Source organism: Biomphalaria glabrata, chromosome 1, assembly GCF_947242115.1.
Source record: "Biomphalaria glabrata chromosome 1, xgBioGlab47.1, whole genome shotgun sequence".
In the NCBI taxonomy this organism is placed as follows: domain Eukaryota; kingdom Metazoa; phylum Mollusca; class Gastropoda; family Planorbidae; genus Biomphalaria; species Biomphalaria glabrata.
In genome coordinates this window covers 13,952,410-13,969,249 of record NC_074711.1, presented here as the reverse complement: position 1 = coordinate 13,969,249, position 16,840 = coordinate 13,952,410, and the positions used below count along the sequence as shown (strand labels likewise).

Genomic DNA, 16,840 nt, shown 5'->3' with positions numbered 1-16,840 from the left:
AGGATAAAAACAACAACAACAACAACAACAAGAAAACTCGAGAAAGCTTTCTCCTTTCAGTCTGAGCTTAGCCTCTCACCGAAATGTTCCATTGAAACATTCTTCTCTCCTATTGATCAGTGTGTTCCCAAGTTTTGTGTTAAGCTTGTCGTTATTAGGTCACAAAATGTAAAAGAAGTAAATCTCTGGACATTAGTAGGTCAGAGACACTGGCTACCATTAGGTGTGTCTGTGTGTTTGAGTGGGGAGGGTGTATTATAAAATGTACTTAGAAATGATATCACACAGAGACCCAGTGATAACAACAAAAGATCATATCATTCATTAACTTCAGCTTTAAATCCATGAGCCAGTTTCTCGTGCATTCTAAAACCGCATAGCATGAAATGGTTACAACCACCCCTGGGCAAGGTTCATTCTGCCTATTTATCATCATCTCGTAGTAACCACAATATGTGAGGAATATTGAGCTATTAAATCTGAAATAAAATTATTTAGCTTCTCATAAGTTTCGAAACACTTTCACCCCCCCCCCCAATGCATTAACATTGTTTATGTGTAGAAGAAATAAAATCGATAAATCGAATGAACCCAATTTGTACATTCTTTCATTTGAATCTCTCCGAATCTACAAGCTACGTTTATCAATGTGTAGTCAGCGTGGGCCATGCATTATTGAGTCCTACTGTAGACATTCATTAGACAATTCTCAATTAACCAAGTACATGTCTGGGCTGGGGTACTTTAACCCAATCATTGCACAATACTAAACTTATCTACACAGTTCACCGCCCCTGGTGCCTTCAAGGACTGTCTTGAGCGTACTGACATACATTCTCACTTTTCATATCAACAGGAACGATTACCCTGGAGATTATATCAGGGGAGGTAATGTGAAACGCAAATAGATATAGAATAGTTGTATTAGCAATGAAGAACGAAAGTTACAGAAGAATAGATCTGGACTTTAAATTGTTTGTTATTGTAGTTTATCTTCATCTGATTCTAACGTAACAGCATATACAACTAGGATATATTGAGGATACTGAGTGTGTTACCTCTCTTTTTTTAATTCTTCATAAAAAAAATCTTTCTAAAGGATACTTGTTTTCAATGGTCACTACCCACATTCCAATGATGACCCCGGTAGTGGGTCTTTTTCAGCTTGGCCTTTGTATTGAACTATAGACAATTGTAACAAATTCTTGTACAATACTTTAAAACTGGCTCTTTTATGATAATTTCATGTACTAAGAATTTAGATTAGCTTTACAGTGGAAATTATTCCGGGGAGTTATGTACGAAGTAGTATACTACATTTCAGTGAAACAGACTCATAGCTTCATGTTTCGGTTATCATATGCAAACATTGTTGACCAATCCTAAAATATGTTCTTTATCTTTAGCCTAAACAAAAAATAAAACTCATGGCCTACACTATACACTAATAGTTAACAGTCGAACTTTGTGAGACTTGAAGAGAACAAACAACTATAAAGTTTGAGGATGGAACCCACAACATTGAAGTGAGGCTCTATCAACTGAGCCAACGAGCCATACTACCAGGGCTGATTTAAAGAAGGAGGGTAGGCGGGGAAGGGATTCCACAAGAGAGGGACCCCATACAATAGAGTTTAATTTTTTTTTCGAATTTTGGATACAAACTTTTACTATTTTACATTTGGAATGTTTTGTGTTCGTACTTTTACTGACACTACTTTAAATCTCACAGTTGGCATCATTTTCGTGCTTAAGACGTGTTCACTTGTAGCGTGATCGTAAATATACATAAAAAACAAACTAAAATATAGGCATATTAATAAAATAAACTAGATTAAATTTACATGTATTTTATTTCTTTCTTCTAAATATGGCATTTACATCTAAGTAGTAGTGTTAAGTAGATACTTATTGAAGCTGTGAACAAATGTAAGGGCAACCACAAAAATCTTGGTCACGGGCCCTACACTAACTAAAACCCGGCCCTGCATACTACTATGTACTTCCAGATTCCAACTTTCTTAGACTATGAAGAAAGCATGAGTTAATAGTAGGGGCTTGAACAAAACAAAAGAGAGTTTGGCTTCTACAAGTGCTACGAAATAATTGTCTGTTTTGAAATCAATTAGTCAAAAACTCTCGTTCTTTTTGGTTATTAAAGTTGGAATAGACCTCAATCACTCATTCACGAATCATAAACTAACAACATTTAGCCACGTGGTTCTCTATCTCTTCACTACAAATTACGTAATACACACAGGCTGTCACGTGACAGTTTTTTTCCGTTGTTTTATCAATATTATCACGTGGCTAAATGTTGTTGGTTTACGATTGGTGAATGAGGTCCATTATATTGACTGTTTATAAACAATGCTGCTAGCTGAATAGAGCGTATTGAGCGTGCTGAGTGTGTTGTCTTACATCGTGCTGAGTGTGTTGTCTTACAGTTTCGCTACTCCGTGACACATCATTTATTTCTATCACAACACAAAATTGTGCGTGCTTTGTGTGTACAACACAAACTGCCTTTGTTTCTTCAACTCACCTGACCTTTGACATGACCTTGACAGATTTTTCACTGAGCTGACATTCTTCAATTTATAATTTATAAGTTGACATTTACCAATTACCTGCATAGCGTTGTGACCCAAGCAATAGGCTGTGAAATGATATCCACAATTGTATATCTCTATTTACAAAACAACAACATTGCTTTTAAATAAAAAACAAACAAACTCTAATGACCTACGTATAAGTCCAGAACTGAAGCAATCTGGATAGTACAATGTATTATAATGTTTAAAGATATGAGTAAATCAGTCACTTTGGTGTTGGTAAAAAAGAATCGAATTTAGTGTTACGTCCAATATTACCAGTTATCTAATTTAAGGTTTTTACCTCCATTGTCAGATGTCAGTAGAGCCAGACCTCTGGTCACTCTGCCCTCGATGATGGATGTCTCAGACAGTGTGACCTACGACGAAGGGGAAATGGCGGTGCTCTTCTGTTCAGTGGACAATCTAGGTGATCACACAGTAAGTCTGTCTGTCTGTCTGTCTATCTATCTATCTATCTATCTATCTATCTATCTATCTATCTATCTATCTATCTATCTATCTATCTATCTATCTATCTATCTATCTATCTATCTATCTATCTATCTTTCTGTCTATCTATCTATCTGTCTGTCTGTCTGTCTATCTATCTATCTATCTATCTATCTATCTATCTATCTATCTATCTATCTATCTATCTATCTATCTATCTATCTATCTATCTATCTATCTATCTATCTATCTATCTATATCTATCTATCTATCTATCTATCTTTCTATCTTTCTGTCTATCTCTCTCTCCCTTCAAGGCGTGAATGTGTGGCAATGTCCTTCAAGACTTAATGCTCACTAATGGAGACAATGACCAGTACCAGCTACCATTACGATCCCGGTATCTATAGGAAATAGCGAACACGACCAAACACAACCAAACACGACCAAACACGACCAAACACGACCAAACACAACCAAACACAACCAAACACAACCAAACACAACCAAACACAACCAAACACAACCAAACACAACCAAACACAACCAAACACAACCAAACCCAACCAAACACAACCAAACACAACCAAACACAACCAAACACAACCAAACACAACCAAACACAACCAAACACGACCAAACACAACCAAACACAACCAAACACAACCAAACCCAACCAATCCGCATCTCAATGTCTTATCTTCCTACTTCTAATCTGGAGTATCAAGGGGAGGTAAAAATGTTACTTTAAATATGCTGATTAGGGAAGGCCAAGTTAAATAATTCTGGGATTAGATCACTTCTTAAATGGATAAAATCCCATTTGAGAGAAATAAGATCCCATCTATCAGGGATAAATCTTAGCCTTTTGGAATTGATATCTTTCCATGAAAGGATAAAGATCTAATCCTACAGGGAACAGAACAGACATATAAAATGATGTAGCTAATTTTTTTTCCAGATTCCTTTCGAAATAAATGTAAAAAACAACAACAACAACAAAAAAAAAAAAAAAAAACGCTAAGCGTGACTTGAAGTCACGTGAATTGACGTTGGAGTAACAACTCATGCACAACATCTGAACTCATTGACTGGCGAGTTACGGGACCTGTTAGTCCGTGTAAAAAGAAATCCATCTCAATTTTCAGCACCATTGAGTTAAATTTATTTATTTATTTTTTAACAACTCTAGATCGCTATCCATGGACTATTGCGGTATTGATTCATGGCTGTCGTTCTAGGTGGATGCAGCTGAACATTTTAGCATTCACAAATAAGTGTGGGAAAAATGGTCGCCCACTTTCGTGTGTGTGTGTGTGCGAGAGAGAGAGAGAGAGAGAGGAAGACTTCATCTACTTCACATTTACCTTTACCTAACCCATATTCTGCTGAACCATTGGGGCATCACACATGATCTGTCGACCGTCTTCTTCCATTCCTCTCTGTCTTTTGCCTTAAGTGTCCTCTTTGATGTTGTCTTACCATCGCGTTCTTTGTCTGCTTCTTCTTCATCTTCCTGGTACTGTTTCCTGAAGGACGGCCTTTGGACTTTGTGATATGACCATAAAGTTATGTTTGCTTTTTCTTACAGTGATCAATAGAGCATCGTAGGGCCCAATGTCATCTTCTTTCATTATGGTACTTCTGTTGTTATAATTCTCCATTCTTTAAGCTATTCGTGAATGTTTTCAAAGCAATATTTCCGGTCGCCGGTGATTGCTAAGTAGTTGCTTTAAATTAAATCCCTTGTAAGAACACTATTAGGAATGAACTTGTCATAAAATAAATTTATTTCCCCCACCATAAAAATAAATTTGCGGATATATCTACCCCAATTTGTCTAGACAATACTGATATTCTTTACACTGTAAATCAGTTCACTCTAGACTATTAGCTTGATTCCAAGGAAAGATATACATTTTGAAATGGAGTCACAACCGGCGATACGTGGGCAGTAAGACTTGATGCAAGAGAACGAAGCCGGCCTTTTGGGAATAAGCCGCGACGTACATTCTCTGTAATCTTCAATGAAGAGAAGTGCACTGCACTTTTTTGTGCAGTAAAAAAAAAAGGTTTGATCCCGCAGAAGTACATTAGTTAAAAAAAAAAATTCAGGTACATTTTTTTTTCAAGTATCCTCCCTTATGCCATCTAAATAAAACATCAATAGATCTTATAAAAAAAAAACGACTTGGTTCAAGAAAAATAACACCCACAACAGTTCAAATACATCTAAACTAAGAGAAATTTAAATATTTTCATCTCCATTTGTTAAAAAAAAAAGTCAAAACTTGTAACGGAGTCAGAGCGAGTTAGAAGAATAGATCTACAGATAGCCAGAAGAGAAAGCAAAACAAATACAAAAACAAATACAATTTCAGTATGGATAGATGCCTGGGTCTGTAGCATGCGCTTGGGGCTGTCGGCACGATGGTGTCGAGTTCAAACCCTGCAGGCCATTATGCTGTCCTGTAAGGAGACTTGAACTAGAACGTCATAGTCTTCCATTTCTGAAACTTGTACAAATATGTCCTAGAATATGGTATCAGAAATGTGCCTTTATCTTTGTGTTTTTCTGAATATTTATTAGTTTGTTTTTTTTTATATTTGGAGATTATGGTTCAGTGTTTTATGTATAATTGCTACTTTACTTTTGAGTCCTCTCTCCTGAATGCTTTCTAAATTCACAGATTTTACTTAAGGTGTTACTCTAGTCAAATGTGAATATTCGTTTGTTATGAATCTCACTGCTCTATTTTTATCAGGTCCGGACTCTTTATTTGGTTTTATGTTAGCTAATAGTTTTTTGGATCCCCTTTTTATATACATCAATACCTCCTGTGTTTTTGACTTGATTCAGATTAAGTAGTATGTCTTCGTTTCCTGGGCCTGAGAATGTAGATGCCAAATATTTATTTAGAATGTCGTCTTTAGTTTCATTATCAGTATGTGTTATCTTTTTTTAATGATGCTACTTCTGTTGTTTCCATTCTCTTAGGTTTAATGTATGACCACAGGTTTTTGTTGTTATTACATTGTTTATGTATTCACTCTGCAGCTGTCTGCTTACTTTCTGGGTTAGGTGTTTAATTTTTATATACTTTTTATAAACTCTTTCTGTCTTTGTTTAAATGTTCTATAGAGGTTTTCCTTCTGTTTGCAAAGATTCTTTCATTATTAAACCAGAGCATTTATTTATTTTGTTTGACGAGAAGGTGGTTCAATAAAAGGTCAAGACAATTCGCGGACAACTAGAAACATTGTTGGGCTCTGACAGGGTTAATTATAATGTCAAATGTTTGATTATTCTATTTCAAGCCCTAACTAGACCAGAAGTTGACTAGGGAGGGAGGGAGGGGGTGTGTGGAATTATCATGAAAAAAAGTCACGCGCCCTAATGTCTAGAACATTAGTCCTTGACTGGCGCCCATGTCAATTATCTTTCATTGATCGTACGAATAATTCTATACTGGCCGTGACATTTGCAGCACAAGTGAATGTTCCTTCAAGGTCATGACACCCCCCCCCCGTCTTGGACTTCACCGTACTTCGATTCCTCTTTGGTTCTGGACCAATCTCTGTCACATCTGGGAGATATCTTTGTGTCGCTCACATGTCCAGTACAAACGATGACAAATTGACCAAACAACTTGACCATCAAACGGAGAAAAACAACGGGGGAGGGGAGCGAATTGTTCTCATGCTTTGTATCAGACGTCATCGACACGTGTCCAAAAGGTCAATGTCGATAAAGTGTGAGTAGTAGAAAGGGACATTGTGTACTCACTCTCAGCTAAGATTAATTTGATCCCCTCTTCTGACAGACCGAGAATATGTTTCATATTGGTTCTAAGTACCTTTGGGCAAAGTGTCACATTCATATATGGATATCGACAAAGTTATTTTTAATAACTACGAGTACATGAATAAAGTATCGATTCTTTGACTGTCTACGAAACAAGCCAAATATCGTTAACAGCTCTAAGTTGAATCAATAAATTGACATATCGACTTCCGTCCAAATTAGAACTGCGATAAACACCATACTATTGTTTACGTTCAAGAGTACGTCTGGAAAATAGTTTTTTTGTTTCGTTGCTTTCGTTTTTGATAGACGTCAGTCAGTAGACGTGAATTCAATGACAACGTGGCAGTTGCTGAGATGGGTGCCAGAAGATGTCTTCTGTGTCTGCTTTCTGTGGCGTGGACTGTTGCGGAAACAATGCTCATATTTTTGCCTCTCCATCTATTTTATATTATAAACACAAAAAAACAAAAACAAAGAAAGAAAGATAAATAGATAAATAGATAAATAAATCAAACGCTATTATTATCTCTTAGGTTATAGACATACACGCAAAACAAAAGCAAAATTAATAACAGCAAATAAGCTCGTTTGAGAAATACATGTAAATATTGCTGATAAATATACACTTTTGACAAATAACTGTAACTGACAAATAAACACGCTTGACAAATAACTGTAACTGACAAATAAACACGCTTGACAAATAAATATAACTGACAACTAAACACGCTTGACAAATAAATATAACTGACAAATAAACACGCTTGACAAATAAATATAACTGACAACTAAACACGCTTGACAAATAAATATAACTGACAACTAAACACGCTTGACAAATAAATAGGACTAACAGACTCGTGTGCACTGATATTTGGTCTCGCCATTTTAAGTCCATTCCACTTTCAAATGATAGTAAAGGCTTTGTTAAAAATCAAACATTTGATAAATGACTTTCTAGTGCGTTCAAATAGTTTGCTGTTACTGTTCGATTGTCCTACGACATGCAGAGTGGCTGACATTCTGTGCCACTTCTGTACAGTGATCCCAGACCAACAAAAGTCAACTGAAAACACTTTTCAATCACAATATTCTCCAAGGTTGTATGTTGTTACCACAAATTCGATTAAGAAGTTCTCTTCTCTGGACATTGTTAGAACCACCGCACTAGATCAAGCACCACATTTATCAGATCGTATTTGAGCGCCCCTAATGCCGCCAAAGCCTAACCTCTCCCCTGCCCCTTTTCTACTTCTGTCGCCATTTACATGCCACAGTTGAAGGTGAAGGCCTTGTTGGCTGTCAACTAGGAACTGGAATAAGTTAATCATTTCCTGAGGGTCTGTCTCTCCAATAATAGAAAATGATTGAGCAGTCAGTTATTGGATTTACTGATTTGAACAACTATCTGGGATAACTCTTGACACTTACTTAGGGCTACACTGATTTATCCCCTCCTGATGCCCAAAGATATACATTAAGTTTTATCAAGGCCGATAACTGATGGAAAATTATTCTTTCCGTCATGTGGGTCCTCTCTGTGTTTCCTATTGGAGAAGGCTGAGTCATTCTCTATTGTCATGTTTCAATACTACGAATACTACATACATATTTTACATTACATTATTACTAAGTCTTCTTATGAATATTTCACTTCCCGCTCCTGTTGCATAATGGACAGTTTTATGTAATGTTTTCCATGCCTATTAGAATACTATTCATTTTATAGATTACATAAGCATTGTTTCTGCCCTATTGTGCCAATTAATTATCTCAATACTTTAGTTTCAATTAAATATTTAATAAACTAACATTGGAAATTAATACTAGACTATGTGTACTAATATAAGACTAATGGGAGACAACTTTGCACGTGGACGTCCCAAACAAATATAAAAGTATTGCGACGACATGTTAACGCTGTTTACAGAATTATCAGTGCCAATTTAGACTTGAAAAGGCCCTTAGCTATTTGAGATATGGGGTCCTTTTGGTGGCTTTTACAAATCCAGATATTATATGTTAGTACTAAATACTTTAGGAGGCTATAGCTTGTGTTGACTATATGGGTACATCCGGCCTGACAATTAGAGTATTACCAAGCAATTTTCAACACTATGAGAAGCTATACTATGAACAAGCAGAATATGAATAATTATATTAATAATAACAACAGAGAAAATTAAAAAATATGAGCTGTTATAACAGTAGTAATTACAACAGAAATAGTTATAGAACAGAAAAGAACTGCCCTGTTTAGCTAGATGAGATACAAACAGATATGTTGATATACAACTTGTGGACAACTTCTGCTATTAAGACTTACAAAATCTACAAAATTCTTTAAAATATCTTTTCTCTGTATAGAGAGATGTAGCTGAAGAAAGAAAAGTTTCTACCATGGGAAAGAATTTCAATAGATCTTGTACAGATGGCGTGAGTGTCGTGTGGTGCTGTCCCTTTTTCTTGACCCCCAGAAATGACGGGAGTTGTGGAATCGTTGTAGTCAACGGATTGACAGACCTAATAATAAGAGTAAACAGTTGAACCCCTGAGTCCGCGCCCCTGGGATAAAGGATAATTTCTAACCTTGACTGACAAGAAATCAAACAGCTCTCTGGAAAGTTTTCTTATCAAGACAACACCAGGGGAAAGAGCCTTTAGAAATTGTGGTAGCTAGATCGTACAGTACAACTATAATAGATTGGTAGAACCAATATAATGTAGAAAGTGAGATAGAAATAGTATAAGACCAAAAAAAAAAATCCTTTTTCGTTCAGCATAATGACCCCCCCCCCAACCTGATTGGCCAGCCCCGCCGCCCCTCCCCAACTATGCCTCGTGAGTGGTGGAACCTATTAAGATGAAGCTTTGCATACTCACAGAGAGTTAAATCAGGAAATAGAGGGCGCTGATGGTGATGGAGTGGTTGCCCTAGAATACATCATTTACGTTTTTGTTGTCGTGGCGTTGGGTGTTTGAGTAATAGACAGAAACAGTAGATGTGTATAGAGTGATAGAGCATGCGTGTGTGTGAGTGGAGACTCATTGACATACTATAGATGTGTATAGATTGATAGAGCATGCGTGTGTGTGAGTGGAGACTCATTGACATACTATAGATGTGTATAGATTGATAGAGCATGCGTGTGTGTGAGTGGAGACTCATTGACATACTATAGATGTGTATAGATTGATAGAGCATGCGTGTGTGTGAGTGGAGACTCATTGACATACTATAGATGTGTATAGATTGATAGAGCATGCGTGTGTGTGAGTGGAGACTCATTGACATACTATAGATGTGTATAGATTGATAGAGCATGCGTGTGTGTGAGTGGAGACTCATTGACATACTATAGATGTGTATAGATTGATAGAGCATGCGTGTGTGTGAGTGGAGACTCATTGACATACTATAGATGTGTATAGATTGATAGAGCATGCGTGTGTGTGAGTGGAGACTCATTGACATACTATAGATGTGTATAGAGTGATAGAGCATGCGTGTGTGTGAGTGGAGACTCATTGACATACTATAGATGTGTATAGAGTGATAGAGCATGCGTGTGTGTGAGTGGAGACTCATTGACATACTATAGATGTGTATAGAGTGATAGAGCATGCGTGTGTGTGAGTGGAGACTCATTGACATACTATAGATGTGTATAGAGTGATAGAGCATGCGTGTGTGTGAGTGGAGACTCATTGACATACTATAGATGTGTATAGAGTGATAGAGCATGCGTGTGTGTGAGTGGAGACTCATTGACATACTATAGATGTGTATAGAGTGATAGAGCATGCGTGTGTGTGAGTGGAGACTCATTGACATACTAGCTCCTATAAGGAATGTGCTAGGGTGGGAAGGCGGGGGTGGACAAAAGATGGAGATCAAAAAGTCCCAGAAATTTTTTTTTTTTGAAAGGAAAAAATAACTCTTGTCTACTTTTATCTAGATGTGGCGTTTGTTTCGTTACTATTGGTGACTACAAGGACCCTGTAACAAACATCTGATTTAGTAGACTTAAAGAGCAAACGTTGTGTTAACTATATACACATTTACAATGATCTTCTTCGTGCTCATTCATCGACAAATCTACGTCGTCAACTATTCGTGCTATTTAGATTTATTATTGTTAAACTAGCCGACCCACGGCGTAGCATACGCAGCTATATAGTGAAGGGTGAACACTTCCTGAAAGATACAGTTGTCCAAATGGGTCGGGTTTGGGCAAGCGACTGTGAGTGAATGAAAAGAGGGAACTCTGGTGAGAGCAACATACAATTGTCCATGACTGAAAACAGGATTTGGAAGATACAGGCATATCTTTTTGAATGTTTGTCCTTGTGCTTTATTAATTGTCATGGCAAAGGCTAATCTAACAGGGAATTGTCTGTGCGTAAAGGTAAAAGCTAAATCAGATGGAGTCAGAGATATCCGGGGAATAAGGACAGTATGTGAGGTAGCAGCTGCCATAGTTTTACACTTCAGTACGTTGCGGTGAATGCAACCGCTAAATAGCAGGGATATGGAGACGTTGACCTGGATTGTAAACTGGAGGAGGTTCTCGGAAGTGAATAGTGATAGTAGCGGGAAGTATTTGAGACATCACCACAATTTCAGTCTCGCCACCATAAACTCCGGAAGTATTCATGTAGGCAGCGTATTGTCGAGCAGAGTGTATGACTTCTTCCGTGAGTAAGAACAACGGACAGGGAGTCGCCATATTTATTCCAATGTTGGCAAACAAAGCTTACAGCCAACTTGCGAAGTTTGAGAGCAATAGTTTCATCGATCACATTTTTCTATAATTATGCGACTGATACAAATAAAAAGTTACCTGATGCAGAAATTTCGACTACATTGAAAGACCTGTTGACTCCATAAAATATATGTGAAGCCGTGGCCATGGTTAGGAAACGAAGGGCAATACGAAGGGGCAAAATCAAAACAAAGTTACAGAAAAAGCATGGAACTATTTTAATGACACCAGATATTGACGTGTGTAAAAAATACACACATAAATGTAGTCAAATATAGAATGTATAAAGAGAAAGATGACTTGTTCTCCACCTTTCCCTCTTTTTTTTTCTGAGTCGTGCTCAATGTCGAGGCGAAAGTTGCGTGGGATGACTCTAGTTCAACTTGCAGAAATAAAAGTTCTCTTTCCATGACTTTATCGTGGTGTAACGCATGGTTTGGCCATGAAGAGAATTATTTCGAGAGATGAGATGAATTGTTACAAAAGCTGAAAAAAACAACAACAACAACAACAACAACAACAACAACAAATATTTTGTTTCATTTAAAATATTCGGTAAATTGAAATATTAAGAAAAAGTGTAAAAAAAAAAATAAAAAAGAAAATGATAGATCAATAACTTTTTTTTATAAACTGTCTAACCTATATAAAATGTATATCTGCATATACTTACAGGCTATGGTCTAATTGTCATTTGCTTACTATGGGTGATATAATGTTACTTTGATATAGGCTACTTCTGACACAATGTATATTGAGATATTACTTTCGAAACAAAAAATTAAGAACGATAAATCTGTATTATAAGCCAAACAAAGAAGGAAAAAAAAAAAGAATAAACTCACTCACTAATGTACATGTATGTTTCGCTTTGTCGTCTTACTTTTAATTTGTCTTACGTCATTCCTTTATCATGTGTGGAGTCTAACTACAATACAAAAGTTAGCCTACCAACAGCGAAAAGATAAATCTAGAGACTAGGTTAGTCGTTTAATAAATTCATATTTTAAATTTTATAAATCAAAATTACTCGCAGCTACAAATAAATTATAATAAAACATATATAAATAAATAAAAATGTATGAAAATTAAATTTGTCGCAAATAATTTCATACACGAAAACTGGTATTTAAAAAAACAATATGATTATCTTTTTCTAGAGTTTATTTCCCCTGACATATTAAAAGATGGCGAAGATCTTTGGAGAGAAAAAGAAAACTTGTAACAATAGATCTTTAGCTATTCTCAAATCTATTGTTAGAAAGGAAACAAGAGAAACGGAATATATACAATAGAAGATTGTTTTTACGATATTGATTTTTTGTCTTTCCTTATTATTTTCACTTTTTATCATGTTGATCTTTCTTGTGAAATTTCTTTTCAGATTTAAAAAATTTAATTGAGATTCTTGATTCTAAGTTCAAGAGAAAACAAAAAAACCTGGGCAATTATTTTGAAAGATTACAAAAATGTAACAGACCTCATGATTTTGTGTGGGCAATGGATTTTGTTTTCTACCATTACAACTTTTAAATGCCAATATTGTGACTTTTGTATGAGAAAATATCTCCAGTTAGGGACACATTGACATAAGAGAAATGAGGTGATGAAACACATTTTGTATAATATGTTCCGCTTATATTTGTCTTTTCTTTATCAATGAACTTCTCTATCTAGCAAGTGCTTTAAGATTGGAGTTTATTCAAAAGTCATGGGTTTTCTAAATGACATACAATCTGTTTTGCATGTTTCGGACGTTCCTTCAGATTTGAAGATAATTACACCCAAACACAAAAGTCCCGCAGGGATGCGATGGATCGAGGCGGGCAGGGTTCGAACCCGGGACTATCCAGACCATTGAATGACAGTCCAGAGCTCATGCCACACGACCAGTCTTGACTACAGCAATATACTTACAATACATGTCTAACTTACGCAATACAATCTTGTACATGAATGTCTTTCTATAGAGAGATCCTCCGCTGATGCCAAAACATTTTGTAATTCATCGCATTTTATTTACCCTTATTGCCTAGTTCTTTTTTTTCATTGTCAATTTTTTAATGCCTAGTTTTTACTTTTACTTTTGTTTTTCCTTTATATTTGTTCCTTGCCTAGGGACTAGGGCCTTTACCTTTTGCATTGCTTTTTCTTTTGTCGTTGTCTAGATTTAAAAAAAAATATTTTTTTTTTGGTTGAAGACATTTGATTAGCATTTGTTATTCGCAGCTAAATATTGAGATCTCTGCCTCTCTTCCAAAACAGTATCACGTTCAAAGATGAACTACTTAAAATGTAAAATGTTTCACATAATTCAGATGTTCCTCCAGAGCTGAAGATAATTTACTTCCTAGTCCAAACCTCCTGCAGGACGACAGGTGATGGGAGTCGGCAGGGCCTGAACCCGGGACCATCGATAAGTCCGAACGACAGTCCAGCGCGCAAATCGCCCGTGTGTGATGCTCTCTTGTGTGTGGTGGGTATGGTGTTTATGGTTAGTGATAGTATCTGTGGTATGTATGGGTGGTAGCGCACATGTTGTATTTAATGTTTGTGTCTGCGAAAAAAATAAATAAAAATCCTCACATTATAGTCTTGAATTCAATAGATCGCCATTATACACGCTTTGTCTTTACAATGTTCTGCTATGTAGGTCGCACTAAAAGAGGAAGGTTAACTAATTTTGAGTGGGCAGCATCTCCAGGGATTATTAATATCGCAAAGTTCCTTAGAATTAACATCTTAACTCTCCTTCGAGAATGATGACTTTAGCTCCACTGGGACTACATTTATAGTATTAAAGTTCTACTTCCATTCCTCCCCCCCCCCCCATTCACATGAATGTAACCTAGGCCTAGGTCTATAATGTTTTTGATGCTTTTCTCTTAATGTAATAAATGACATCCCATTTTATGACCTTTTCATAATGTATGGGCTGAGCAGTTAATAAGATTAATGTGTGACTTCTAAGCCTTTTGCTGTGAAGTTTGCGAGTAGTCCCTTTACATTTCAATCTTTTACATGTGAGTTTTGTCAGCTCAAGAGACATTTTCGTCTATCAGATTATGATTGAACTCATTCAAGTTGTGATCAAATGGCATAGTTTTAAATCTTCAGCTATAATTATGTCTTATTTCGAATACGTGACATAAAACAATATAGTTTTTTTTTCATGTGCGATATTAATGCCTATCGATTTCGACCCATTCCTCCTTGCCCTTGTAGACGTACCTTAGTGTGAAGACCCATTTCTATTATCCCACATATAATTCCCTAAATAATATATTCACAGAAGGTCCTTTACCCACTAAGTTTATTAGCATCAAGCCTCCAGCCAGAAAATTATCTTGTCAAAAGATCAATAGTGGAAAATTTGCCACAGACCGGAAATGGTTCTGCTAAATTACCCGTGCGATCGCTAGGGGTAGCCCCAGTAAGAAAATGTGTGGAGGAGATGTGGGGGTGGATCTGGGCTTGAGACCACTGAGTTCTTGAGTGGCTCAAAAGAAATAATAATCATACTCCCGCTAAGTGTATCTTGATTTATTGCTGTAGGTTACCTGGGTTGATTTCTGCTTTTTTTTTCTGGCTTACAAGGGCAGTAAGTTGGCTCAACCTCTCGGATAAGCGCCACAACTCAGCCACAACTCGCATAAACTTAGCATAAAAGAGGTGTAATTTACCACGAAGACTGCAATGGTAAAGAAAGGCAAGTGTCAAGGAGAGATGATGTATAGTAGAAATTATAGAGCATGGACATATTATTGATATCGTGACGTAAGTGCAGGGCATTGCTTGATATCGTCCTAACATACACACACACATACACACACATATCTATCTATCTATCTATCTATCTATCTGTCTATCTGTCTATCTGTCTGTCTGTCTGTCTATCTATCTATCTATCTATCTATCTATCTATCTATCTATCTATCTATCTATCTATCTGTCTGTCTGTCTGTCTGTCTGTCTGTCTGTCTGTCTGTCTGTCTGTCTGTCTATCTATCTATCTATCTATCTATCTATCTATCTGTCTGTCTGTCTGTCTATCTATCTATCTATCTATCTATCTATCTATCTATCTATCTATCTGTCTGTCTGTCTGTCTGTCTATCTATCTATCTATCTATAGATAGAAAGAGAGAGAGAGACGCACAGAGAGCTATTGATTGGCTTATATATATTCAACTCAAGCCGTAAAAACAACTCTAGCCAGATATATTTTAGTATTAAAGTGATGATATTGTTTGATGGCAGTAAGATGAGACTACGGTTCATAATGAAATCAAGGTATGTTAATATGGAATTCAGTGGTCAATGCGCTTTGATATATATATTTGAATATTCAATATTCAATAGTATGCCGGAGATCGTGGTTTATGAGAAGAAATAACTCCTCTTTACGAAATAAGATATTTTAATCCTTCAAGTAGAAACCATAAAAAAATTGAATACACACTTTATAAAAGCCAATAATACACATTATATTCATAGGGGAACAACGTAGCCACACAGTAGTAGATTGAACATGTCTAAGGCCCCTAAACTGAACAGACCGCTTGGCTTGCACCCTGACACAAGCCCGTCTCTTCTATATATTGTTTTTGAAACTGAAAGTTCAAGAATATTTTGCTAGAGAAAATGAATTACCTCCCTTTTCATTAATCTACTCTTCTGTGTGGAAAATGGAATCTACTAGAACGTTAACAATTTCTTGTTTATATTTTTCTGGTAATCCTGATGTGTACCCCACGTGACATGGAGTACACACAATAACCAATAACCAATAACCTTTACTTTCCTTAAGAGTGAGCAAACAGTATTGTTGTTTTCTATTCTAGTTTCTATGTCATTCTTCTATCTCGCTGTTCCTTCATGCTCTGCCTTATTATATTGACGTATGTCTGTTGAAGACTAAATACGTTGTGATAACTAAATGATGGCGCTCATTTTTCTGGTTTTTTGGAGTATGCATATTTTCCAATGCCGAGACTAATGTTTAATGGAAATATAGTTGCATTCTAAATGGATAAAAATATAAAAATAAAACATAAACTACTTAAATACACATACGATACAGGCAGGTTGCCTGGTGTGTAGGATGGCTGCCTGGTCATGTTGTCTTGGTGGTCGCGGGTTCCAACCCTGCCCGCCACCCGGTCGGGAGTTTTAGATTAGGTTGTAATAATATTAAATAATATTAAATTCTGAAGGAT

General features: G+C 36.3%; 1 protein-coding gene across 5 annotated transcripts in view; it reads left to right on the top strand.

The window, feature by feature from the left end:
* Positions 1 to 16,840, top strand: part of LOC106052257 (zwei Ig domain protein zig-8-like) — a 142,709-nt gene that overhangs the window by 62,411 nt on the left and 63,458 nt on the right. For all 5 annotated transcript variants that reach the window (XM_056023424.1, XM_056023410.1, XM_056023405.1 and 2 more), the window contains one exon: positions 2,911 to 3,035. In XM_056023424.1, coding sequence (XP_055879399.1) covers positions 2,949 to 3,035 — 87 coding nt within the window. In that variant the 5' untranslated portion in view covers positions 2,911 to 2,948. The remainder of the gene's footprint in view (positions 1 to 2,910; positions 3,036 to 16,840) is intronic.